The sequence below is a fragment of the Vigna umbellata genome, chromosome 3 (assembly GCF_029865625.1).
Source record: "Vigna umbellata cultivar VRB3 chromosome 3, Vumbellata_1.0, whole genome shotgun sequence".
In the NCBI taxonomy this organism is placed as follows: domain Eukaryota; kingdom Viridiplantae; phylum Streptophyta; class Magnoliopsida; order Fabales; family Fabaceae; genus Vigna; species Vigna umbellata.
This window is the reverse complement of record NC_142167.1, coordinates 14,368,937-14,392,851: the sequence shown is the minus strand read 5'-3', so window position 1 is coordinate 14,392,851 and position 23,915 is coordinate 14,368,937. Positions and strand designations below refer to the sequence as shown.

Here is a 23,915-nt window from a genome sequence, read left to right as displayed (position 1 = left end):
ACTTATAAGCTTGCTAATAAAGACCAACAATATAAATTTTATTTGATTGGAACATCCTTCTCTTTCCGGATTAGTTTAGCATATTTGTTTTTATTATCAAACTTATAAGTTACTTTTTGTTGCACATTACCTGTTGTATTTTTTTATCGTACATTAATTTTGTATTTATTTTTTAACGTAACTCGCGAAACAAAAGTTTGTTTCAAACATCCATACATTATAACAATTCAAACTTTACATATCTTTTTAAAAGTCAAATGTTAGAAAAATAAAATAACTTTAATATAAAATCCCAACATTAACTTTACATGTTTTGATGTATTCTTATACTATCATTTTTGTTAAGTTTCTCAATGTGAAGTCGGACATCCACCTTGATATGACCGTTTTGTTTTGTGACAACCCTTATCTTGATCCTCTATGTGGTCATATATATTGATAAATTGAAGTTGTATCGACATGTATTCCAAGAAAGGGAGCGACAGTTTGAAATTGATATTGGTTTGAAATTGATATTGGAAAAGCAAAAGGAAATGAAGTAAAAGAAAAAATGATGGAGGATGGAAATTGTCTCTTCCGAGCTTTTGGAGATTAGGCGTATGGGGATTTCAAACTATATGATTTGGCCAGACAGATGTGCATAGATTATATGGTATGATAATGTTGTATTAATTTTTATTTGTTTCAAAAACCCACAGAATGATTTTCTATTCACTATAACCGATGGTATGTTACTAATTACTTTTTATGATAAGAAGTTGATCTAATTTCAATGGGTTTTAGTGATCTAAACCAAAAAAAACAAACAATGTTATTTTGAAAGGATTTAGTTCATTTTAACTTTTGTATCTCATCAAGGATTAATCATACTTAATTAATACATTTAGGAAATGGTCCACCCATGTTTAATTAGAACATTATTTTAGGTTTGTTGTTTTTTTGTGAAGAATGCATTGGGAGGATTGCCACTATGGTTTTGGGAAAAAGTAAGATGGACCATGGTTACATGATCAATAGTAGATAAAATTAGAAGAAGCCTAAGCTCACAATTTTTTATGGAATGTTTTACAATTATGGTTGATGCTCTTTCAAATTAAGGATTCAATAGATCACATAATGAAAGTGAGGGGTAAAATAATTTCTACAAATGTCGTCAAACCACCAATTGCAACATAATCTAACTAAATGAATCTATAAATATAACATTTTTTTTCAACAGTAATAACATAATTTAATCCACTAAAAAATAATCTAATTAAAAAAATATGAAATATATTTAGTAATATAAAAGTACATATCATGGTTATCTCATATCCTGCGAGAACGGTTAAACTATGTTTCATTAAGTTCTTAAAAGTTGATTTCACAATTCTTATTACTAACAAAAACAAACAATTTCTTAAAGTGATAATGGTATTCTAACACGAAATACAAAAGGTAACGTACAACAAAAAAAGTAAAGTAAAAATAAGAGTAACTTATAAGTTTGCTAATAAAAACAAAAAATATAACTTTTTATTTGATTGGGATATCTTTTCTTTCCGCATTAGTTTAGCATAATATTTGTCTTTATTAACAAACTTATAAGTTACTTTTTATTGTAAGTTACTAGTTGTATTTATTTTTTATTGTACATTAATTTTTTATTCATCCATACATCATAACAATTCAAACTTTACATATCTTTTTAAAAGTCAAATGTTCAAAAATTAAAATAACTTTAAATATAAAATCAAGACAATAATTTTACATGTTTTGATGTATTCTTATACTATCTGTTTTGTTAAGTCTCTCAATGTGAAATCTGAGATCCACCTTGATATAACAGTTTTGTTTTGTGACCGTCCTTACTTGATATGTATTAATAAATTAAACTTGTATTGACTTGTAATCCAAGAAAGGGAGCGTTTGAAATTGATATTAGAAGAGCAAAAGGTTATGAAGTAAAAGAAAAATATGGAGGATGGAAATTGTCTTCCGAGATGTTGCATATCAGGTGTATGGGGATTCGGAACTGTATGATTTGGTCAGATGTGCATAGATTATATGGTATGATAATGTTGTATTAATTTTTATTTGTGACAAATACCCACAGTGAATGAGCTTATGCTTACTATAACCGATGGTAGGTTACTAATTACTTTTCATGATAAGAAGTTGATCTAATCTCAAAGGATTTTAGTGATCTTAACCAAAAAAAACAAATAATGTTGATTTTTGAAAGGATTTAGTTCATTTTAGCTTTTGTATCTCATCAACGATTAATCATATTTAATTAATACATATAGGAAATGGTCCAACCATGTTTATTTAGAACATTGTTTTAGGTTTGTTGTTTTTTCCTTGAAGGATGCATTGGGAGGATTGCCACCGTGGTTTTGGGCAAGAGTAAGATGCATGATCAATAGTAGATAAGATGATAGGAAGCCTAAGCTCACAATTTTGTAATAATATAGTTTAATCCACTAAAAAAATAATCTAATTAAGAAAATTTGAAAAATATTTAGTATTATAAGATACATATCATGGTTATCTCATATCCATTTAGAAGTGGTAAACTATGATTCATTAAGTTCTTAAAAGTGAATTTCACAATTCCTATTAACTAACAAAAACAAATAAAGACCAAAAATATAACTTTTTATTTTGATTAGAACATCTTCTCTTTTCAGTTTAGCCTAATATTTCCAGTTTAGCCTTATAAATTATTTTTTATTTGTATTTATTTTTTAGTTATGTTATTTTATGATTGGTGGTTTAAGTATCTTATAACATTTATAGAAACTTTTATATTTGTCACACTCTTGTTTATTTATTTGTTTCCATTTTATTTATTTATAACGACATTTGTCTTTTAATCCGTGAAAGTCGTGAACAATTTCTAAAACTTTTGAAGAACATCATATTTTCCATGTTTAATCATAAAATTAATTATGTTTAGAGTTTTAATTTTGTATCGTATTGATGCTCTCGGCTATCAACCACATCTTGTTTGGGAGCAAGTTTTTTTTGTTTATCACCCGTCCTTCAAATTGCAACAACGTCATTTTTATTTATTTTATGGTAAACACGTCATTTTAGTTTTGTTAGTATATAGATTTTAATTTATTTTAGTCTCACATTTTAATTTATTACCATAAACACATCTTATTGTAATGTTCTCATTATTTATAAACTTAGATTTGTTTGTTACATTAAATCATTTATAATTTTCTTTCTAGGAATGTAACAAAAACAATTTTTTTATATAGGAGAATCATGACTTTGCTATATAGTTTTTATTGAACTTTCCTTTAAAGTTTAATTATTTTCTTATATTAAATGATGTAATAAAATAAAATAAAAATACTTTTACTTGTAAAACGTCTTCTATAACCCAAAGAAACTAGATTTTTAAATTTTTGAGAGACTATTTTATGGAAATTTAAATAGAAAACTTAACCAGATTCCATGATCAACCACTACCACGGTTGATCATTGCAGTGGTTTTGACCATCATAAAATTGTTAAAAACATTGAAAGAAGAATTATAGGAGAAAAAGATGAAGGGGCTATATATGTACTAAAAACCATGACGAACATGAAGAAGAATAAGCAAAGTTGGGAATTCCATGAAAATGATAGTAATGGCATTAAGGAGGAGATAATAGTGATGATGAATGGTAAAAGGCATCTTATTAGATTATCTAAAAGGGTGTGTTGGTGGGGAATGAGAATCCATTTTTGGTGGCTTTCCGACCAAATTCTTTGCTTGAGAATATGATTTATGGGCATTAGTACGAGATAATATTCCCATGTTCCCATTGCAAAGAATCTTTCATCAAACTTTTCTTTTCCCTTTTTCTTTTCCCCGTGAGGAATACCATTCCGTGGTCATTTCTCACTTTGCATTTCACTCAACACCATCATCTTTCTTCCTCGACCAAATCATAATAACTATAACCAATTACCATCTTAATTAAACAAACGTTTTTTTTATAACAAAATATGTTTTGCTTATAACAAGATTGACCACTAGTCTATTGTGGTTTATTCGAACATGTGTTGCTTCTCGTTTAAAAGCTTCTTACTACACACTATAAAGTGGATCCATAATTCTATGTATCTTAACATAACATTTGTAAAAGGAAATTAGTAAAAGGAAATGTAAGTACAATGAGGAATAAAAATGTATGTCCCACGTCGCAATTCGAATATGAATTTGGCCTCTATGCAACTTGTTCTACGTACAAAATCCTCAATCCTTAACATTTGTCTCATTTTATTATCTATACATATATAATTTAAAAAACTATTAAATAAATGAAAACTATTGGATTTCTAAATCAGCTTAGGATTACTTCAATATTTAAACTTCGTACGATGAATCCATTTTATTAAGAAAAAAAATGTAATTCTACATCGTTGAAATAACTCAGTTTTGATGGAACCATATAATTAAAATAACAAGAAATAAATATTAATTTTCGAGATCGAAGGTTAATTACCTATTGCAAGTAAAGAAATATATATTTATATTAAGAAATATATTGAAATAGAGTACAAGATCGAGGTACTCTAAGTCCTAACCCTTTTAGAAAGTTAAAGCACCAAAGCTTTGAGCTTAAATAATACATGCAAAAGAATGAATCAATACACCAATCAGAAACCAAAAACATAGCTTCCTGTTGTTTTAATTTTTTAAACCATTGTCAAAATCTATATTTTAAATCAATTATAAATAAGAAATCATAAAATTTATCGAAAGTCACTCAGCTGTTAAGGGAAATTTATATATAGCAAAGGAAAAAAACATTGAAAACAATGGAAATTTTATAGATTTGACGACAAAGTTGACCTTTTTGTTTTTACATGTAAAAGTTACAAAAATTAAGAGTAATGACGTCATGTTTAAATACGTGAGTCACCGACTTATTACAGATCTAAGTTATATTGGTTTGGAAAAAAATACTTTTTAAAAATTTGATTAAACTGTACAGGTTAAATATATTTAAGTTTGAAGGTGAGTTGAGGTATAATCAACTAATAATAGTTTTATTTTATATTTTTATAATTTTTTATAATTTTTTTATTATAATTATTTATTACTTCTAATCAAATATATAGATTTTTATTAAAAATTAATAATATTTAAATAATTTAAATATTTAATTTATTTATTTATCAAATAATGTGGATTAACAATAATATTTTTAATTATTATTTTTTTAATAATGTTTTATGAAATATGTAAATTCTTTGATTGTATTATTAACAAACTAGTCAAAATCACTTTAGTTACCATCCATCAATCAATATATAAAATAAATTAAAAAAAATAAAATATTATTTTATGACTAATCTACTAGCTTATCATTCCAAATCAAATCAGATTATGACTCGTCCAAAAAAAATTAAGTTGAATTAACTTATTTTAAGATAGACCAATTCTTATTTTGACACTTCTGGTTAAAATAAATGTTTTATGATGAAAACCTAAAAGATAACGAGAAGTTATTCTATGGATTTTATGTAAAAGGAAAGTATAGCAATATTACAATGTCCCAATCCCAAAAATATTATGCTAGTTATCGTTTTTAACATATTTAAAAATACTTTAGATAAAAGTATAATAAAAAAAAATAATGTATAATTTAAATACTTCATCAAAAGATGCGTCTGATTTTCGTTGGATTGTGACAACCATATCAAAAAGTGTTATATACTATGAATCTTAACTTAAAACCATGCATATGTTAAGTATATTAGCCTTAAGATGAACAAATAGTGGGTAATAATGACTAATGAATGCTGATATTTTTACACACACAATTTTGATACGCATATCTCACTCAAATATTTTCATTTCATTTGTTCCTTATTCGTTTTTATCACTTCTCATTTTTCACAAATCAATCAATGGCCATGCTTTAAAGTTTCCATGTCCTTCAACAAAATTTTTGTCACTATATAAATCATATTCAAACAGATCAACTTACAAAACTGTAATTTTCATTCATTTAAAGATAAAAAATCAATAATTTATAATGAAATTAAAAAAAATTCTAAATTTAGTTATACTATTTACAATAATTAAAAAACATTTTACCCTTCAACCTATTACTACCATTCAAAGATTCTAACTTGGCTATGTTCAGCCGTCAGCATGACATCATCCTATTCAAATTTTGCCATTGTCAAAACTCACTACAAATTTCTTTTAATAGAAAAATTTGAAAGAAACTTTTATATGATTATTAAGATTTAAAAAATATATATATATATTTGAATCTTTTTATATTTTATAAATTGATTATATTTATATATTTTAAATATAAGATTGGACATTAATAAATTATTTGATAAATAACGGTATAATAGTAAGTGAAATAACATATTAATAAGATAGATTTGATTTAAAACATGAAACTTTAAGATAAAATGAGAAAGAAAATCCATATAATCTTTAATTTGATGATTGATGGTATATATTTGTTAGAATTATGTGTAATTAAATTTTGTGTGTTTTTAAAAGGAGGAAGTGTGAGAAAATGAAATGTTTGAGATGTTAATGTAATGATAAGTTTGAGACAGAGATGATGATTTGAAGAATTTGCCAAGTGGTAATATTAAGTCCATCTAAGGGAGCAGAATCAGTATGAGTCCTGATGCCAAAATTATTCCAATCCACATGCTTCAAACCACTTAGGAACTCAGCTTTAACTTTCCACAAAGTCGCTCATAGATTCTCCTGCCCTTATTAAATATTCTCATAAATCAGAATCAAGAACAAGAACAAGGGGAAGTGATGTGAAGATACTGTTCAAGGAATCTTTGTTCTATTTATTTTTATGGTTTCTGTAACTTGTCTCACAAATATGTTTGTCTAATTTTGCATCATCACTGATACGGTTTATAAATAATCTCTGCTATTTCTGTCTCATCACAACTGGTTTTAGGGACTATTCGCTCTTCCATCACGCATAAAACATATTCCATATTAGCTTTAATCTATGATATCTTTATTTTTCTAATTTCATCACTAACAATTACTTATATTTCCTCTTTTCAAATTAATATTATTAATGCAGATTTCCATGCACTTGACACATGCATTGCCTGTGAAAATGGCCGGTTTTAAATAAAACTGCATCAGATTCTATCACATTCTTTAATTTTTTTCCTAGTGGATTAGCCTGGTATATGCCATTTCCATGCAGTTAGAGTTCCTATATGGCCAAATCTACCATGCATTCTATAACAATGACACAGATATAATAGAATACCTTCAGTGGAAAATGACACAAATCATTATATATATATATATATATATATATATATATATATATATATATATATATATATATATATATATATATATATATATATATATATATATATATATCATGCATATGCATGGATGAAGCAATTTACAAGTCTAAGAAAGTAAGTACTGTATATTTCCAGAATACTTTATTTAGGTTATGTTTGACAGGCATGCAAGGTCTTAATGGGAAGTTTGAGGCAACTGAACCAGAAAAGAAGATGTGATGTCTGGTGTTTCAGAGTAAATTGTTTTTGCTCTTAATATACATCAGACTACAACTGAAAGAAAAACAAAGTATGTTGTGTTCTCAGGAGAATTTTATATTATACTATAAACTTTATTTAAAAATTATTATTTTTTGAATACTATAACATTTATATTAAAAAAATTATCATTAAATAATCAATGAATTGAGAGTATTTTTAATTGAAAAAATAGTTAATAGAAGAAATCTCATAATTAAAAATGAAACAACATATAAATTTAATTATTTCACTCTAAACCTATGAAACAAAAGTATAAATTTAATTATTTCACTTTAAATCATCAAGAATATTCAAGTTTGGAAAGTTAAAACCAATATTGAGCCACACTTTCTATGAAAATTAAATTTAAGTTTATTAATTAGGCTTTTTAGTTCCAAGTTAAAATTAGTTTTTAATTTTTTTTATTCGTATTTCTCTTCATGTTAAAAGGAGTCAATTTTTTCTTTCTTAAATTTGTTACAATTACTAACCACGGGTTATGAATGAGAAAAAAAAATCGATCCACAAATATTTGCAAGTAAAATTCGAGGCAAAAATTAAATAAATATATATTTGTCGATTTAATTATCCGTTTACTGATGAAATAGATACAATAGTATTGGACATATGAATACCAATTGTCGAATAATAATTATTAGTGAAGAATTATATAATTTTATTTTTTTTATTTAGATATATGAAATTAAAGTTATTTTATAAAAGGTTAATTTTTTAAAATGTATATTTTGGTGCAACTCATTTAAATTTGTTTCTTAGAAAAATCAAATTTAATTGCATTAATATTTTATTGAATAATATAATTTGAGTTCGTTTTTTTATCTAAATTTATATTTTGAAGATTTTTTAAAATAATTTAATTTAAAATTTTAAAAAATAAAATATAATAACTTTTGTTGGTATTCATGAAATTCACGGATATAAAAAAAAACCCAATGATATTTTTTCAAGAATACTCCATCGAAAAGGTAGTGGAATATACACTACATGTATTCGACCAACTCTTATATCATCCCTATACGAGAAGTGGCGCATTATGTAGCATTTTATGTGTAGGCGAATAATATTATGTCACTTTTGTAGCTATGTAGTTAGTGAACAATAGATTATGTTGTGAAGATTGAATAAATTATGTTGTGAAAATTGAAGATAGAAACGACATTTGGACAAATAGAGTATTTTGTTGATTGAATGTTTGTCAAATTTGGAGACAAAATGTTTGCAGTGCAGTAACAAAAATTTGGATCTCTACCACGACCATAAGAGGAATTACATTGGTTTTGTAACTCAAACTTTACAACTACACATGAAGAATGAAGGCCAGGAAGAAGTTAACCTAGTTACATGAAAGGGACAAAAAACATGTCATTATATATGGTTTTAACAAAAACGTTGTCGAGAACAAAAAACACGATAAAAAGTTGTGTGATTAAGTTAACCTATAATCTCAAGTTGAAAGTTTAGATATATCTATACTAAATATCAACATTGAAAACATATATACATTTAACATGAACGTGAACTGCATGTGATTATTTCCTATAATCTCTTCACTAGCAGCTAACAATCAATCATTTTCTACCACAACATTTTCATAGTACATCATTTAGGTCTAGATACACGATTCTTCACAAGCATGATCATAATGAATAAGTGAAAGTTCGACACGGATAAGAATTATAACCATTCAGAAAATTACAGAGCTGGCACAAGAATCTGCTTCATTAACCAAGATACAAGTCAAGGGTAAAGTTAAGTGGTCCTCTCTCTCTCTCTCTCTCTCTCTCTCTCTCTATATATATATATATATATATATATATAATATGCTGCATTTAACCAAATGTAAGTATAGAAGCAAGTACACTTGCTTTCACTTTTAATTAGGTCCCGCTTTTATGATTCTAGAGGATGGGAGTCGATTGAATTTTAGTGCCAAAGAAAGAATGAAAAAATTTGGGTCCACCTTCCTCCTATTTCAATTTTTCTGACTTGTGGGGGCTGAATAAGTTCCAAACTTATGGATGCAGACAAAACAGAACGTATTCTTATTCCATTCCTTACCTCCAAACAGTCCCATGCAAGCATCTGAACTGTTTTTTTTATATACCTTTTCTTCTATTTCAAGGTGCTCTAGTCAATGAGTTAATCCTTCTTATTCATAACTTCTTCATGCATGTACAACTCATTGAGAAGCCCCTTGTCTTTTATATATATGTATGTACTTTAACATGCATAGCATTCAACAAAATCATATCCATCATGTTAAAAATATTGTTTCACGTTGAGGACTGCTATAATGATCACAAGAAGAGCATTGTTTAGGCCTTTAGCTTGCAAGAATCTTCCACTACAGGAAAATGTATATAATGGATGAGCTTTGGCAGTTCCAAGTAGAGAGGAATATAAGATTCCCCAGAACCAAGTCAGGAAAAATAAAACAAAAATAAAATCCTATTTTCAAATTTGGGAATATGATTCCCACTTTTGCCAGACCAGCGAATATGAATGCACATTTGGTTAAAATTTGAAGGATCAATTCCAGAATCTAATGCAGTTAGGAACTAGATATTTACATATTAATTTTTCAACATTATAGTTTCAATACAGATATTTGACAAATTTTTAAGTGTTTGTGTGTGTATGCTGGAAACATATCTATAAAACTGAGGTAGAAAAGCCATAAAATCAGACCTTTAATAGTATTTTCATCAGTTTTAATTTCACTTATCCATTCTAGTTATACAGGTAAAATTCACTTACAAGATTATATATATAAGTATAAAGTGTGTGTGTGTGCACTAATTAAGAGGGACTCAAATGGGTGCAACAACAAAAATAAAACAAGGAACTCAAATGGAATGTTTTGCACTGCCTTAGAATAGAAAGTGAAACTAAAGGGGTCCACAAGCATATATAACACAAGTGAAGAGAAAAAGTAGGAAAAGGAAGGAGTCTATTTGTCAGGTAACCATGCATAAAGGATTGAGTTCTGTTTTCCATTGGTTCTACCAAAGATTCCATGTGTTGTTCACCTCAGCTCTCATATATAACTACCTCTCTAAGGAGGCTTTGCACTGAAGAGATATGTGCAGTGAAGAAACAAGCTACAAAAGCTCCACAAGTTGACTGAGAGATAGAAAGAGGAGGTTCACTTATATATATACATATATATTAGTATCAAGTCTTATACTACTTGCAATTAGAGCATTATCGACTTTCACCTTTCAGAGGTAGCAAAGTGATTCAGAAACAGAAGTCTGATAGGTAAAGGCACAATCAGGTGATTATATACATTGTTTGTTTCTATATGTTGTGAACTCATGGTGCTTATAAAGTGCCTTTTGCAGGTTGAATACTCTCCTCATCTGCAACATCAAGGAAAGAACATTCATTCTTCTTCCAGAATGCCAATCCCTTCTGAGAGACACATGTTCCTTCACACTGGAAATGGATCTGGTGATTCTAGTCTTGTTCTCTCAACTGATGCTAAGCCTAGATTGAAATGGACACCTGATCTTCATGCCAGGTTTATAGAAGCTGTGCAGCAGTTAGGGGGAGCAGACAGTGAGTATTTAAAACATATATTTGTTGATCATCAAATCTTGAAGAGGATAGAGAACTTTTTTACTTCTTTTTTATTAGTTCAATGATTCCAAGAGCAAACTTTTTTCTGCAGAGGCAACACCCAAAACGGTAATGAAACTCATGGAGATTTCAGGGCTTACTTTGTATCATCTGAAGAGCCATCTTCAGGTAAAAATCATTAGTTTTCTGCATAATGTTTTTGAGTGTTGCTCTCAACTATAGAAAAATCTTGTTTTTGATGCTCAAAATATGTTTACTAAAATGAAAAGGAGTTGGACCCAGCATATATTAGTCTGCATGCTTCGTACATAATATACTTCTGCTAAATTATATTCCATATATAACTGATAAATTCTGGTTTCTTATTCATCGTATAGATCTGCTAAATTTTTAAGCAAAGATATGCTGATGTATACACAACTAAGAACCAAGCATAACTTTCTGACCATGATTTCAATGGTGTAATTACTGATCCGTTTCTTTTCCCCACCAGAAGTACAGATTGAGCAAGAGTCTGCATGGACAAAGTAATAACGTGACACACAAAATCTGTAAGACAACATCTTCTTTATTATCTCTAAATCTATAATGAATCGCAAAACTTTGTTTCTGAAGAATAAACTGGTTTCTCAGCCATAAACCCGGGTGCAGCAACAGATGAAAGACTCAGAGAAAACAATGGAACTCATGTGAACAATTTAAACCTTGCCCCTCAGTCGAATAACAAGTAAGAAACTTCCACTTTTCAGTTTCCACACATGATTTCTTGTAGTGTGAACATTCTAACTTCTATCACTAAAGGTTTTAAGCTAACACTCAGTGACCTTGTGGCAGAGATTTACACATCAGTGAGGCACTGCAGATGCAAATAGAGGTTCAAAGAAGACTAAACGAGCAACTTGAGGTGTGTTAAACCAACTTACCATTACCATACATGTATTTTCAAGCTGTAGAGTTGATAATTATCAAAAGGTTTCAATTAATTTTCACATAAAGTGTGATTAACTATTTCTTCATAAATTCTAATTAACAAAAACCCATCTGAACTCATCTAGGTGCAAAGACTTCTGCAGCTCCGGATAGAGGCTCAAGGAAAATACCTTCAAGCTGTGCTGGAGAAGGCTCAGGAAACACTTGGTAGACAAAATCTGGGAGTAGTAGGACTTGAAGCTGCAAAACTTCAACTTTCAGATCTAGTGTCAAAAGTGTCCTCTCAGTGTCTGAACTCAGCATTTTTAGAGCTGAAGGAGTTACAAGGATTTAGCCCTCACCAAACACAAACCAACCAGCCAAACGACTGTTCTATGGACAGTTGCCTCACATCCTGTGAGGTGTCACAGAAAGAGCAAGAGATACAAAACGGAGGGATGAGCCTAAGACCCTTCAATGTCCACACATTCATGGAACGAAAGGAGCTCATAGAGGGTCCTAATCTCAACAACCTACCAAGCACTGACCTCAAATGGTGTGATCCAGTGAAGAACACCTTCCTCACCCCATTGAGCAGAAGAAGTCCAAGCAACTTGTCTATGAGCATTGGACTTGAAGGAGAAACTGAGAATGGAAGCACCATTAGGAAAGAATCAGTTAAATCAGTGGCTGAGAAAGTTTCTCAAGATTATGGACTGCCTTCATACTTTGCTGCACCAAACCTGGACCTAACCACTGAAGACAAGAACAATAGGAGTTGTAAAGAACTGGACTTGAATGGATTCAGTTGGAACTAAGAGAATGGAAAATGGAAGCAAGGAAACTCCAATTTCTGGCAGGAACAATGTAACAGATCCTGTAAACAATTTAATCTGTCAGCTGATGTTTCTTTCAGTTTAAAGGGTCATTGGCCGGATATGAATTAATTTTAGCAGAATGCAAACTTGCATCTGACAAAAATCTAGCATAAATTTGTAAGCAGTAATCGTAATTGACATATAAAGTATGGTTTTATTCTATATAAGCTTATTCAAAGTTTTAGACGTCAAGCCCTATGTTTATTTGATGCAAGTGATATTGAATAGTAGTAATATTTCACCTTTTTCTTTCCTAGGACATTAATTAATATTTTGGAAAATGTTAGTTTATTGTCCCATGTGATTTTTGGAGTGAAAAAAGATGGTGAATATGATAAATAATACAAAGAAAAAAAGATAAAGAGAGTAAAAACGAGAAAAAAATAATTATATTCATGGTGCGTGAAGATAGCAAGTATAAAATCATAGCCAAATAATAATTATTACCAAATTTACTCATGTTTGATTTAATAGGAAAAATGTTAAATAAGTATTATTTGTAAACTAGAATTTAAGAAGTGAAATTAGGATAGTAAATTTTAGATAAAATTGTGAATGAAAATTTTTCAAGATGAAGTTTCGTACCAAAATTTTCTATTAACTTAGAAAAATTGTCATCTTTATACTCTTTTTTATTTTCTTAAAAGGTGAACTAATCTAAAAGACACTTCCAAAATAAGGAGAACGTTATCTAATTAAACTAATTTATACTATTATGACGTTGAATTAAACTTATTACATTTTTGTTTTCATTAATTTTTTTTAGAGATTTAATATATTCTCATGATTTAAAACATATTTTTAACTCTCTCAATATTTGCCTAAGTGTTTATAAGAAATGTTAAATGATTAAACGATTTGCATATGAATAAAATCAATAAAAGAGAAATGACGAGAATAACTAAAAAAAATATAATTATTTCGGAATTTTCTGGCATAATCGTCTTAAATAAGTCTTTGTATGTTTTTATCTCAATTAGATCTATGTTTTTAAAATTGAGTTAATTGAAATATTGTCGTTAGTTTTAATGGAGGACGCGTTAAATTTAGTTCTTTATCTTTAAAAAAATATATATGAATTTAGTTATGGTAAACAAAGTATGTTAAGTTTATTTAACCTTTCAAAAACATTTCTAAATTAACATAAAAGTAAATATTGTTACAAATAACTTAAATGCTTTCATGAAACTTAACAAAATTTAGTTAAAAAGATTAAATACACGTATTTCTAAAGTTTGAAGACTAAAATAAGTCAAAGTTTCAAAAATAGACTAATTCTAATTTTTACTGGAGACGAAAAACATATTTAACTCTTTTAAAAATTAATAATTATTTTGATTGTTATAAAATTTTATTTATGTATAAGTAGTGTAAACACATGTGTCGTCATAGTGGCGTGTTGACATTTTTAAATATTTTTTATTATATTATAAGTTAAAATTATATGTAAATGAATTAAGTTAACATGAGAAAAACAATGAGTAATAAAAAGTAATTAAATGTTAGTGATAGAAACTACAAATATAATAACGAACAGAAGTGATAAAAAAAAACCTGGAACAATTTTATGCAAACTATTTCAAAATAGTAGTTACTTCTAAAATGATCAACTAAAAATTAGATCTCTTTTAAAAATCCAGTTAATCATTATATTATAAAGGGTAAAGTGGGAATAGAAATTATATACACAAAAAGATTATTCTCTTTATATATATAGGTATAAATTATGTACACAAAAAGATGTATTCTCTTTATATATATATATATATATAGGTATAAATTATGTAATATTTTATATTATTACTTCATTTTATCTAATTGTTATTTAATATTCTGAATTAAAAATTTTATAATTATAATTTCTTTTTATATATTTGACATTAAATATATATTTTTATATTAAATATTTGATAATATTACTTTTTTTTGTTTTTTTATAAGAGTTAAATTGATATTAAAATGAAACAGTAAGAAAATATGAGTGGGATGAGTACCGGAGAGAAGTTATATGCCCATGTTCTATGCCCATTAAGTATGGAAAGAAGATGAATATATTTCTTACTTCAATGATGAAGATGAGATAGTAAAATCTCTCTCTACTAGTCATTGTCATCCTTAAGTAAATCTGATCATTTAAAAATAAAATATATTTATAATGGTTTATTATATTCATAATAATTATTATTTTTAAATAATTCGTATAATAGTTAATATACGAATTTTAGTTTTGTTAATGGAACTTTTTTAACTGTTTAAGGTAATTTAATAAGTATTTGATAATTAATAATTGTTACTTTGATATACAATTAAAATTTGTTATCTTCTATTTTTTCCTTTCAAATTTAAAATACTTAGTGATATAAATTTGTTTAATATTAATATTAATTTTTTTAATAAATACGTGTAACACTTATAGAAAACTAAACACTAATTTAATTATATTAATTAATAATATTAGAGTTATTATACTTAAGATAGTAACTTTCCTATTATACTAGAAATAAAATAAAATATATTAAATTTTATTATTATAAACTAATTATTTACTATTTTTTTTATCATAATCCATAATTATCCGAAGAATCCCATAAAATGAAATTGAAATTATATGACACCTTAAACTCCACCTTACCATAATAGTAGAAATAGGCTAGGTTAAACACATACACTTTCACTTAACTTGAAAAGTTCCTACCAACTTAATCTTGTTCTTTTTCTTTAAGTGGGTTGTAATTTTTTTTACTAAACTTAAATTTATGTTGAGTTATAAGTCAATTTATTCTATTTTAAAAAGTAAGTACTGTGACATCCCAAAATATAATAACCACATCATATAATTTAGGAGTCAACATTCCCAATAAAGAGAACAGTTAGAGTATGACTTGAAATTAAATACGAAAATACAGTCATCCAAAATATAATACAGAGTTTCATACTTAGACAGTTTAAAGTATTTAATATCCAAAGGTTTAAATATGTAAATCCTAAGTAGACTGTGCAGCAGCATCATTCTCCTCCAGCTCTTGCTCCAGAGGTATTTCCTCAACAACATCTGCTCCCATCCAAGAGGATGATCATCGCAAAGAAAAACATACACAAGCAGCACACAACACAGAAGCAAGGGTGAGCTAACTAAACAGGCAATAATCATATTGTTCAATTAATTAATAATCATCATGCTTAGTACATATAAAACAGTTAATACATAACACTTTAAACCATGACTCAAACACTCACGCGACTCATCCGGATTAGTATAACTGTCGAACTATTGGTCGTCTTTGCACTTGCGTAGTTCAGCTGGCACTCCCCAACACTATGCAAGGTAAATCCCCCAATCTGTCTATGTCTAAACTCTAAGACTATAGACGAGGACCTCCCTCTACTCTCACCACTCACACTGTTCTTCTCTATTTGAGCATGAATAGTGCTTTGAGTGTAGGGATAGACATACCATTTCAAAGCTCCATACAGTTATACAGAACAACATTAACACCTCACACATCACTTTCAATCATCTCACCCTGAGATGTCCAATTCACACTCAATTTCATCATTACAATTTGCAATCATATTATTTCAAGCCACACAATTCAAATATATGGACATACATGACACTCTGTCAATAAAACAACATAACACTAAACCGAAAACCATCTCAAATAGACAATACTGTCATGTTGTCTCGATCACACCATAAAACTCTACAATTTCTTGTAAAATAATACAACCCCACAAATAAAATTAATTTAATTAAGTACATAATATCATCATAAAATCTAAACCACCATTTAAATAACACTAAATAAATAAGTTTTCCAACATTAAAACGATTTACTTTATTTATTTTATACTTTTATAGTTTATTCAGTTTCTGTACAGATTCTCCAAAACAAACTTCTTATTATATTATCCTAATTTCCCTTAATTTCTATAATATAGTATTTAATTATATTTCAAAAGATTTATATATATAAAAACAGATATTGCACTTCTCTAAAATCCTTATATTTAAAATATCACATCACTGTAACTCCATAACGAATATCATAAAATAGTATTATAAGAATACCAATCAAATAACAATTATGATAACTTTATATAATATATTATTATATAGCATACAAAATCACAAAACTGAACTAAACCCAAAGGAATTCCTACAGCATACGTAACACTCCAACCTTTTCCATATTCAATTTTATTTCTAATTTCATTTAATCACACATGGCCCCTCCCTTCTCTTTTAACAACTTACATTTTTCCTTCACTTCTACTTTGTGTAAACCTTAAAGGCCCCACACCACTTTCACTCATTAAGAACCTGGACGGCGCTCCAACCCCAAAAATCCTTTTCACCAATTTATTTCATGAACTTGATTATGTTCAGTATGCGAAACCATTTGGTTTCTCTCACCTCTGCACACAACACATTACATTACATAAAACATCAAACCCATTTTCCAGTGATCCAAGTTTTTCTTCCATCACCACAGTTTGATCACGTCCACGTACTTTCTCAACTCTACTCTTCATGTACCCCAACCTATAAGACCCATGGATTCTCTAAAGATTTTATGATCCCGCAAACGTCACAAAAACCAGATTCATGGCCATAAACACCCCAGACAAAGCACATACGTAACCAATATTTTTCAAAGAGAATTAAAACCATGAATATACTGAACAAGACAACACATCACATTATAGTTCATCCAACTCAGTACCCAAACACATTCAATTTAATTTATAGGAATCCAACTCAAGCATACTGACATACTTACTTCAAAAATTCATCCATCCTACACACATCATACAAATAATATATATAAAAACATAGTTAGCTCCCCTTACCTTGAAGATGAGCAGTATATCCTACTGGAGTTCCCTAACAGTACCCTCCACACAGAGCGGAACTTGACAGAACCTACAAATCACCATATTGGTGATAAAACATAGCTCTTAGAGCCCAAATAGACAGAGAATGGAAGGAAAACGTACAAGGTACGTGAACCCAGCAAATTCACATGCCCTATGTTCTAGAACAGTGAAAGAGAAGGGGAAAAGGAAACTTACCGATTGGAACAGGAAATTGTTCCCTGGAAACGAAACCCCCCACTCCACAAACACTTAGGCAGCACCAGAATCAACTTTCTATGGTTCCAAGTTCAGAGTATCTAGAGAGAAGGCAGAGAAAACCTTTAGGGCAAAAGTTTCTTTTTAGAGTGAGAAAGGAAAATAGAAAGAAGAATCTGACTTTTGGGGAAAGACCCTTGCTAAGGTCATGTTCCCTTAGTTTGGGCCTGGCTGCCTCCAACTGGGCCCAATGGCCTTATAATTTTCTAGGCCTTTACATTCTCCCCAACAATTTAAAATTTTCGTCCTCGAAAATTAGACTTACCAGAGAATAGGTGGGGATAGGATTCCTTCATCTTGTCTTCTAGCTCCCAGGTAGAATCGCCTGTCCTAGCATCCCAAATTACCTTGACGAGTCTGACCGTCTTCCCCCTGGGCTGTTTGGTTTGGGTTTCCTCAACTCTAACTGGCTGCACCTTCACAGACAAGTCTTCACTAACTTGAACATCTTCAACCTCTAATACATGGGAAGGGTCCGGCACATACTTCCTGAGTTGAGAAACGTGAAATACTGGATGAAGATTAGCTAGCCGGGGTGGCATGGCTATCTCATAAGCAACCGGTCCTATACGCCTCAGAATCTGGTAAGGACCAAGGTACCTAGGAGATAGTTTCCTAGCACGAATGGCCCTTCCCACGCCAGTGGTAGGGGTCACTCGTAGGAACACATGGTCCCCAACTATAAATTCCAGCGGCCTGCGCCTCCGATCAGAATAGGACTTCTGCCTACTCTGAGATGCCCGCATCCTCTCTTGTATGAGTTTCACCTTCTCCGTAGTTTGCTGCACAAGTTCTGGCCCAGTCAACACTGCTTCTCCATCCTGAAACCAACAAAGGGGTGTTCTACAACGCCTCCCATACAAAGCTTCAAATGGAGCCATACCAATACTGGCCTGATAGCTGTTATTATAAGTGAACTCGACCAGTGGCAATACCTCATCCCATACCCCTAGGTGGTCCAAAATACAAGTCCTCAACAAGTCTTCAAGCGATTGGATTGTCCGCTCAGACTGTCCATCCGTTTGGGGATGATAAGCCGAGCTCATCTGTAGTCTGCTTCCCATCTCACTCTGCAGTGTTTGCCAAAACCTGGAAGTAAACCTAGGGTCTCGGTCTGACACAATACTGGAAGGTACTCCATGAAGCCTCACAATCTCCTTAACATAAAGTTGTGCCAGCTTTGCCATAGACATCCTCAGGTTGATTGCCAAGAAATGAGCGCTCTTGGTCAACCGGTCTACAATCACCCACACCGCATCATGACTTCTCACTGTGCGTGGTAAATGAGTAACAAAATCCATGGCTATGCTATCCCATTTCCACTCCGGAATCTCCAAAGGCTGTAACAAACCTCCAGGTCTTTGATGCTCCACCTTAGCTTTCTGACAGGTTAAGCAAGAAGCCACAAATTGGGCTACATCTCTCTTCATCCCAGACCACCAAAAAGATTCTTTTAGGTCTTGATACATTTTAGTCATGCCAGGATGCATGCTAAAACGACTTTTATGACCTTCCTCCATGATCAACTTCTTTAATCCCGAATTGCTAGGGATACAGACTCTGCCTTTGAACCTCAAAATGCCATCAGCCCCCAAAACGAAATCTTTACCTTGTTCAGTCCCAATCAAACTGGCTGACGTTTGAAGCTCAACATCTTTCAATTGCTCTTCTTGAACGCTCTTCAACAAGTCATTGGACACCACCAAATTACCGCATCTAATACTATCAGCTTCAAACTCCACCTGCAATCCCAAATTTCTGAAGCTCTCTACTAATTCCAACTCTCTAATCATCAAGCAAGAAACGTGCACCAATTTCCGACTCAGAGCGTCAGCTACTACATTTGCTTTCCCCGGGTGGTACAAGAGTTCAAATTCATAGTCTTTGAGGAACTCCATCCATCTCCTTTGCCTCATATTCAGTTCCTTCTGATCAAACAGATACTTCAAACTCTTGTGGTCGCTGAACACCTGAAATTGAGCTCCATACAAGTAATGTCTCCAGATCTTCAATGCAAAAACAACCGCAGCCAACTCCAAGTCATGAGTGGGATAATTCTTCTCATGTACCTTGAGTTGTCTGGAGGCATAAGCGACCACTCTCTTCTCTTGCATCAATACACACCCTAATCCCTGGTAGGAGGCATCACAGTAAACCTCAAAGGTTTTCCCTGTGTCAGGAATAATCAACACCGGTGCACTCGTCAACTTCTGCTTTAGCTTTTGGAAATTAGTCTCACACCTATCAGTCCAAACAAAGGGCTGATCCTTCCTGGTCAATTGGGTCAGCGGCGCTACTATCCGAGCAAAGTTCTCAATGAAGCGACGATAATAGCCTGCTAAGCCCACAAAGCTCCTGACCTCTGTAACTGTCTTAGGCCTCTCCCACTCCATCACTGCTCGTACCTTGGCTGGATCAACAGCAATTCCGCCAGCCGAGATAACATGCCCCAAGAAAGGCACTTCACCCATCCAGAACTCACACTTAGACAGCTTTGCATATAACTTTCTTTCTCTCAAGATTCCCAGGACTGTTCTAAGGTGATCTTCATGCTCTTCTCGAGTCTTAGAATAAACCAGGATGTCATCTATGAAAACAACCACGAATTTATCTAAGAAAGGTCTGAAGATTCTGTTCATGTAATCCATGAAGATGGCGGGAGCATTAGTCACCCCAAAAGGCATGACCACATACTCGTAATGGCCATATCTGGATCTGAAGGCTGTCTTTTGTACGTCATCCGCCTTCACCAAGATCTGATGGTAGCCTGATCTCAAGTCAATCTTGGAAAACACAGTGGCTCCATGCAATTGATCCAACAGATCATCAATCCTAGGCAACGGATACTTGTTCTTGATCGTGAGTTTGTTCAGTTGCCTATAATCAACACATAATCTGGAGCTGTCATCCTTCTTCTTCACCAACAAGACTGGTGCACCCCAAGGTGAGACACTAGGCCTAATGAACTGCTTCTCTAGCAGCTCCTCAATCTGCTTCTTCAATTCTGCTAACTCTGCTGGCGCCATTCGGTACGGGGCTATAGAAATTGGTCCTGATCCGGAGACCAAGTCTATAGAAAACTCTACCTCTCTCGGAGGAGGTAGGCCAGGAACTTCTTCAGGGAATACGTCCATAAAATCCTCCACAACCCGAAGATCCACACTCTGATTTCCCGGAGTTGAAAGGTTTGGATCCTGAACTCCGTCCATGTAAGACATGATTAGGAAACAACAAGCACCCTCTATAAGGTCTTGTCTCAACACCCCAAGTGACAGGGGCATGTTCTCGTCTTCATCGGGGAATATCAGCTCCTTATTACCGCAGTCGATGAGGATGCGATTAGCAGATAGCCAATCCATTCCCAAGATCACCTCTAACCCCTGCAAAGGTAAACAGATGAGGTTTACCTTGAATCGACGTCCCTCTACGACGATCGGACAACGGACACACATAGAAGACGTCCTGACTAACCCTGATGCTGGTGTAGACACCACTAGATCGACGTCTAACTCTTCTACCGACATACCCAATTTCTCAACACATGCCTCCGATATGAAGGAGTGTGTTGCCCCCGAATCAAAAAGCACTACACAAGGTACACCAAGAAGCAAACAACCACCGATGATGAGGTTACCTGAGCTGACTGCCTCTGATCCTGTCATGGCGTATACTCTGCCCACTGCCTGAGGTCTACCACCTCCCCTTGGTGGAGGCAAGCGAGTCCTCTGCGCCTGCGGTCCTGACCCTGCTGTAGAGGTACAATTAGCAGCAATGTGTCCCTCTTTTCCGCAATTGAAACACTTCCTTGCACCATTAGTCAGAGGGCAGTTGTTCCGGTAATGAGGCCCTCCACAACCGAAACATTTAATGGTACTAGATGACCTCACTGGTCCTGACTGCACTGATGACTGAGAGGATGAACCCCTAGACCCAGAAGAAAGAGATGGTCTAGTGTAAGGGGTCTTCCTAGTGCTAAGTCCACCACGAGACCCAGATGATCCCCCACTCTTAGCAGGCTGACTCTGTTGTCCCTCAGATTCCCTCTTCGTCTTCTCTAGATCACGGGCCATCTCCACCAGAGTCGGGAACTCTCTGATGCGTAACCCCTTCACAAGCAGCTTGATATCACTCCTCAAGCCATTTTCAAACTTCCTGCATTGCCACACCTCATCTACCGCCATAGTGTTGAAGCGGAGTAGATGTTTGAAACGGTCAGCATATTCTGATACTGTTTTGTTGCCCTGTACCAGCTCCAAGAATTCTACCTCTTTAGCAAATCTGACACTGTCAGGGAAGTACTCAGTGTAGAACTTGACCCTAAACAGCTCCCAAGTAATAGGAGTCTCACTCCCTTCCAATATCATCTTCATGCTGCTCCACCAGTGGCCAGCTTCCCCGGTCAACAGATATTGAGTGTAGGCCAGCTTCCTCTCATCAGGACACCCCTTAGCCTCATAGATTCTCTCCATGTCCCTAAACCAATGGTCAGCTTCATCAGGGCTGCATTTCCCAGTGAATCTGGCTGGGTGATGTTGGAGGAAATTTTCCAAACTCCACTCTTGTACAGGCACAGCGGAGGAGGAAGCACCTGGAGTGGCCCTGCCACTAGTCAACAATTCCATTAACTGCCTTTGAGTGTTCTCAGATGACACTCTAGCATTCTCAGCCGATATCCTAGCGGCTTCCAGGTTTTGTAGTGCAATGGTGTTTTGCTGCACCAAAGAAGCATTTTGTTGCTGTAACGCCTGAAGCACCGCATTTAACATCTGATTAGAGTCAGATGGATCGGCCTGTGGGGGAGGAGGAGGAGGAGGAGGATGCCTAGGTGCCATCTTCTGTTCACACAGAGGGGGAAAAATTAGCCCATCTCAAATAAATAAGGACAACGATTTAGACATTTCTCAGAGTACACAAGCATAAGCAAGGCACACACATACACTACAGGATTTTCTAAAGACAGAAACTGCTCTGATACCATAAATGTGACATCCCAAAATATAATAACCACATCATATAATTTAGGAGTCAACATTCCCAATAAAGAGAACAGTTAGAGTATGACTTGAAATTAAATACGAAAATACAGTCATCCAAAATATAATACAGAGTTTCATACTTAGACAGTTTAAAGTATTTAATATCCAAAGGTTTAAATATGTAAATCCTAAGTAGACTGTGCAGCAGCATCATTCTCCTCCAGCTCTTGCTCCAGAGGTATTTCCTCAACAACATCTGCTCCCATCCAAGAGGATGATCATCGCAAAGAAAAACATACACAAGCAGCACACAACACAGAAGCAAGGGTGAGCTAACTAAACAGGCAATAATCATATTGTTCAATTAATTAATAATCATCATGCTTAGTACATATAAAACAGTTAATACATAACACTTTAAACCATGACTCAAACACTCACGCGACTCATCCGGATTAGTATAACTGTCGAACTATTGGTCGTCTTTGCACTTGCGTAGTTCAGCTGGCACTCCCCAACACTATGCAAGGTAAATCCCCCAATCTGTCTATGTCTAAACTCTAAGACTATAGACGAGGACCTCCCTCTACTCTCACCACTCACACTGTTCTTCTCTATTTGAGCATGAATAGTGCTTTGAGTGTAGGGATAGACATACCATTTCAAAGCTCCATACAGTTATACAGAACAACATTAACACCTCACACATCACTTTCAATCATCTCACCCTGAGATGTCCAATTCACACTCAATTTCATCATTACAATTTGCAATCATATTATTTCAAGCCACACAATTCAAATATATGGACATACATGACACTCTGTCAATAAAACAACATAACACTAAACCGAAAACCATC

At 32.5% G+C, this 23,915-nt stretch overlaps 2 protein-coding genes across 3 annotated transcripts; one reads left to right on the top strand and one right to left on the bottom strand.

Annotated features, from left to right (window-relative positions):
• Nucleotides 1-10,637: 10,637 nt before the first annotated feature.
• Nucleotides 10,638-13,125, top strand: LOC124828002 (myb-related protein 2-like). Of its 2 annotated transcripts, none has more exons than XM_088110959.1 (7): nt 10,638-10,849; nt 10,917-11,133; nt 11,246-11,322; nt 11,648-11,705; nt 11,788-11,881; nt 11,989-12,058; nt 12,210-13,125. In XM_088110959.1, exons 2-7 carry the CDS (start codon nt 10,974-10,976, stop codon nt 12,879-12,881), a joined length of 1,131 nt encoding a protein of 376 aa, XP_087967085.1. In that variant the 5' UTR covers nt 10,638-10,849; nt 10,917-10,973; the 3' UTR covers nt 12,882-13,125. The 2 variants fall into 2 exon arrangements, with proteins under 2 accessions (XP_087967085.1, XP_047157153.1); XM_047301197.2 differs by having other exon boundaries at nt 10,639-10,833.
• Nucleotides 13,126-18,310: 5,185 nt separating this feature from the next.
• On the bottom strand, nt 18,311-18,958 carry LOC148201700 (uncharacterized). Its single transcript, XM_088109030.1, has one exon. The coding sequence runs from the start codon at nt 18,956-18,958 to the stop codon at nt 18,311-18,313; it is 648 nt and encodes a 215-aa protein (XP_087965156.1).
• Nucleotides 18,959-23,915: the final 4,957 nt, after the last annotated feature.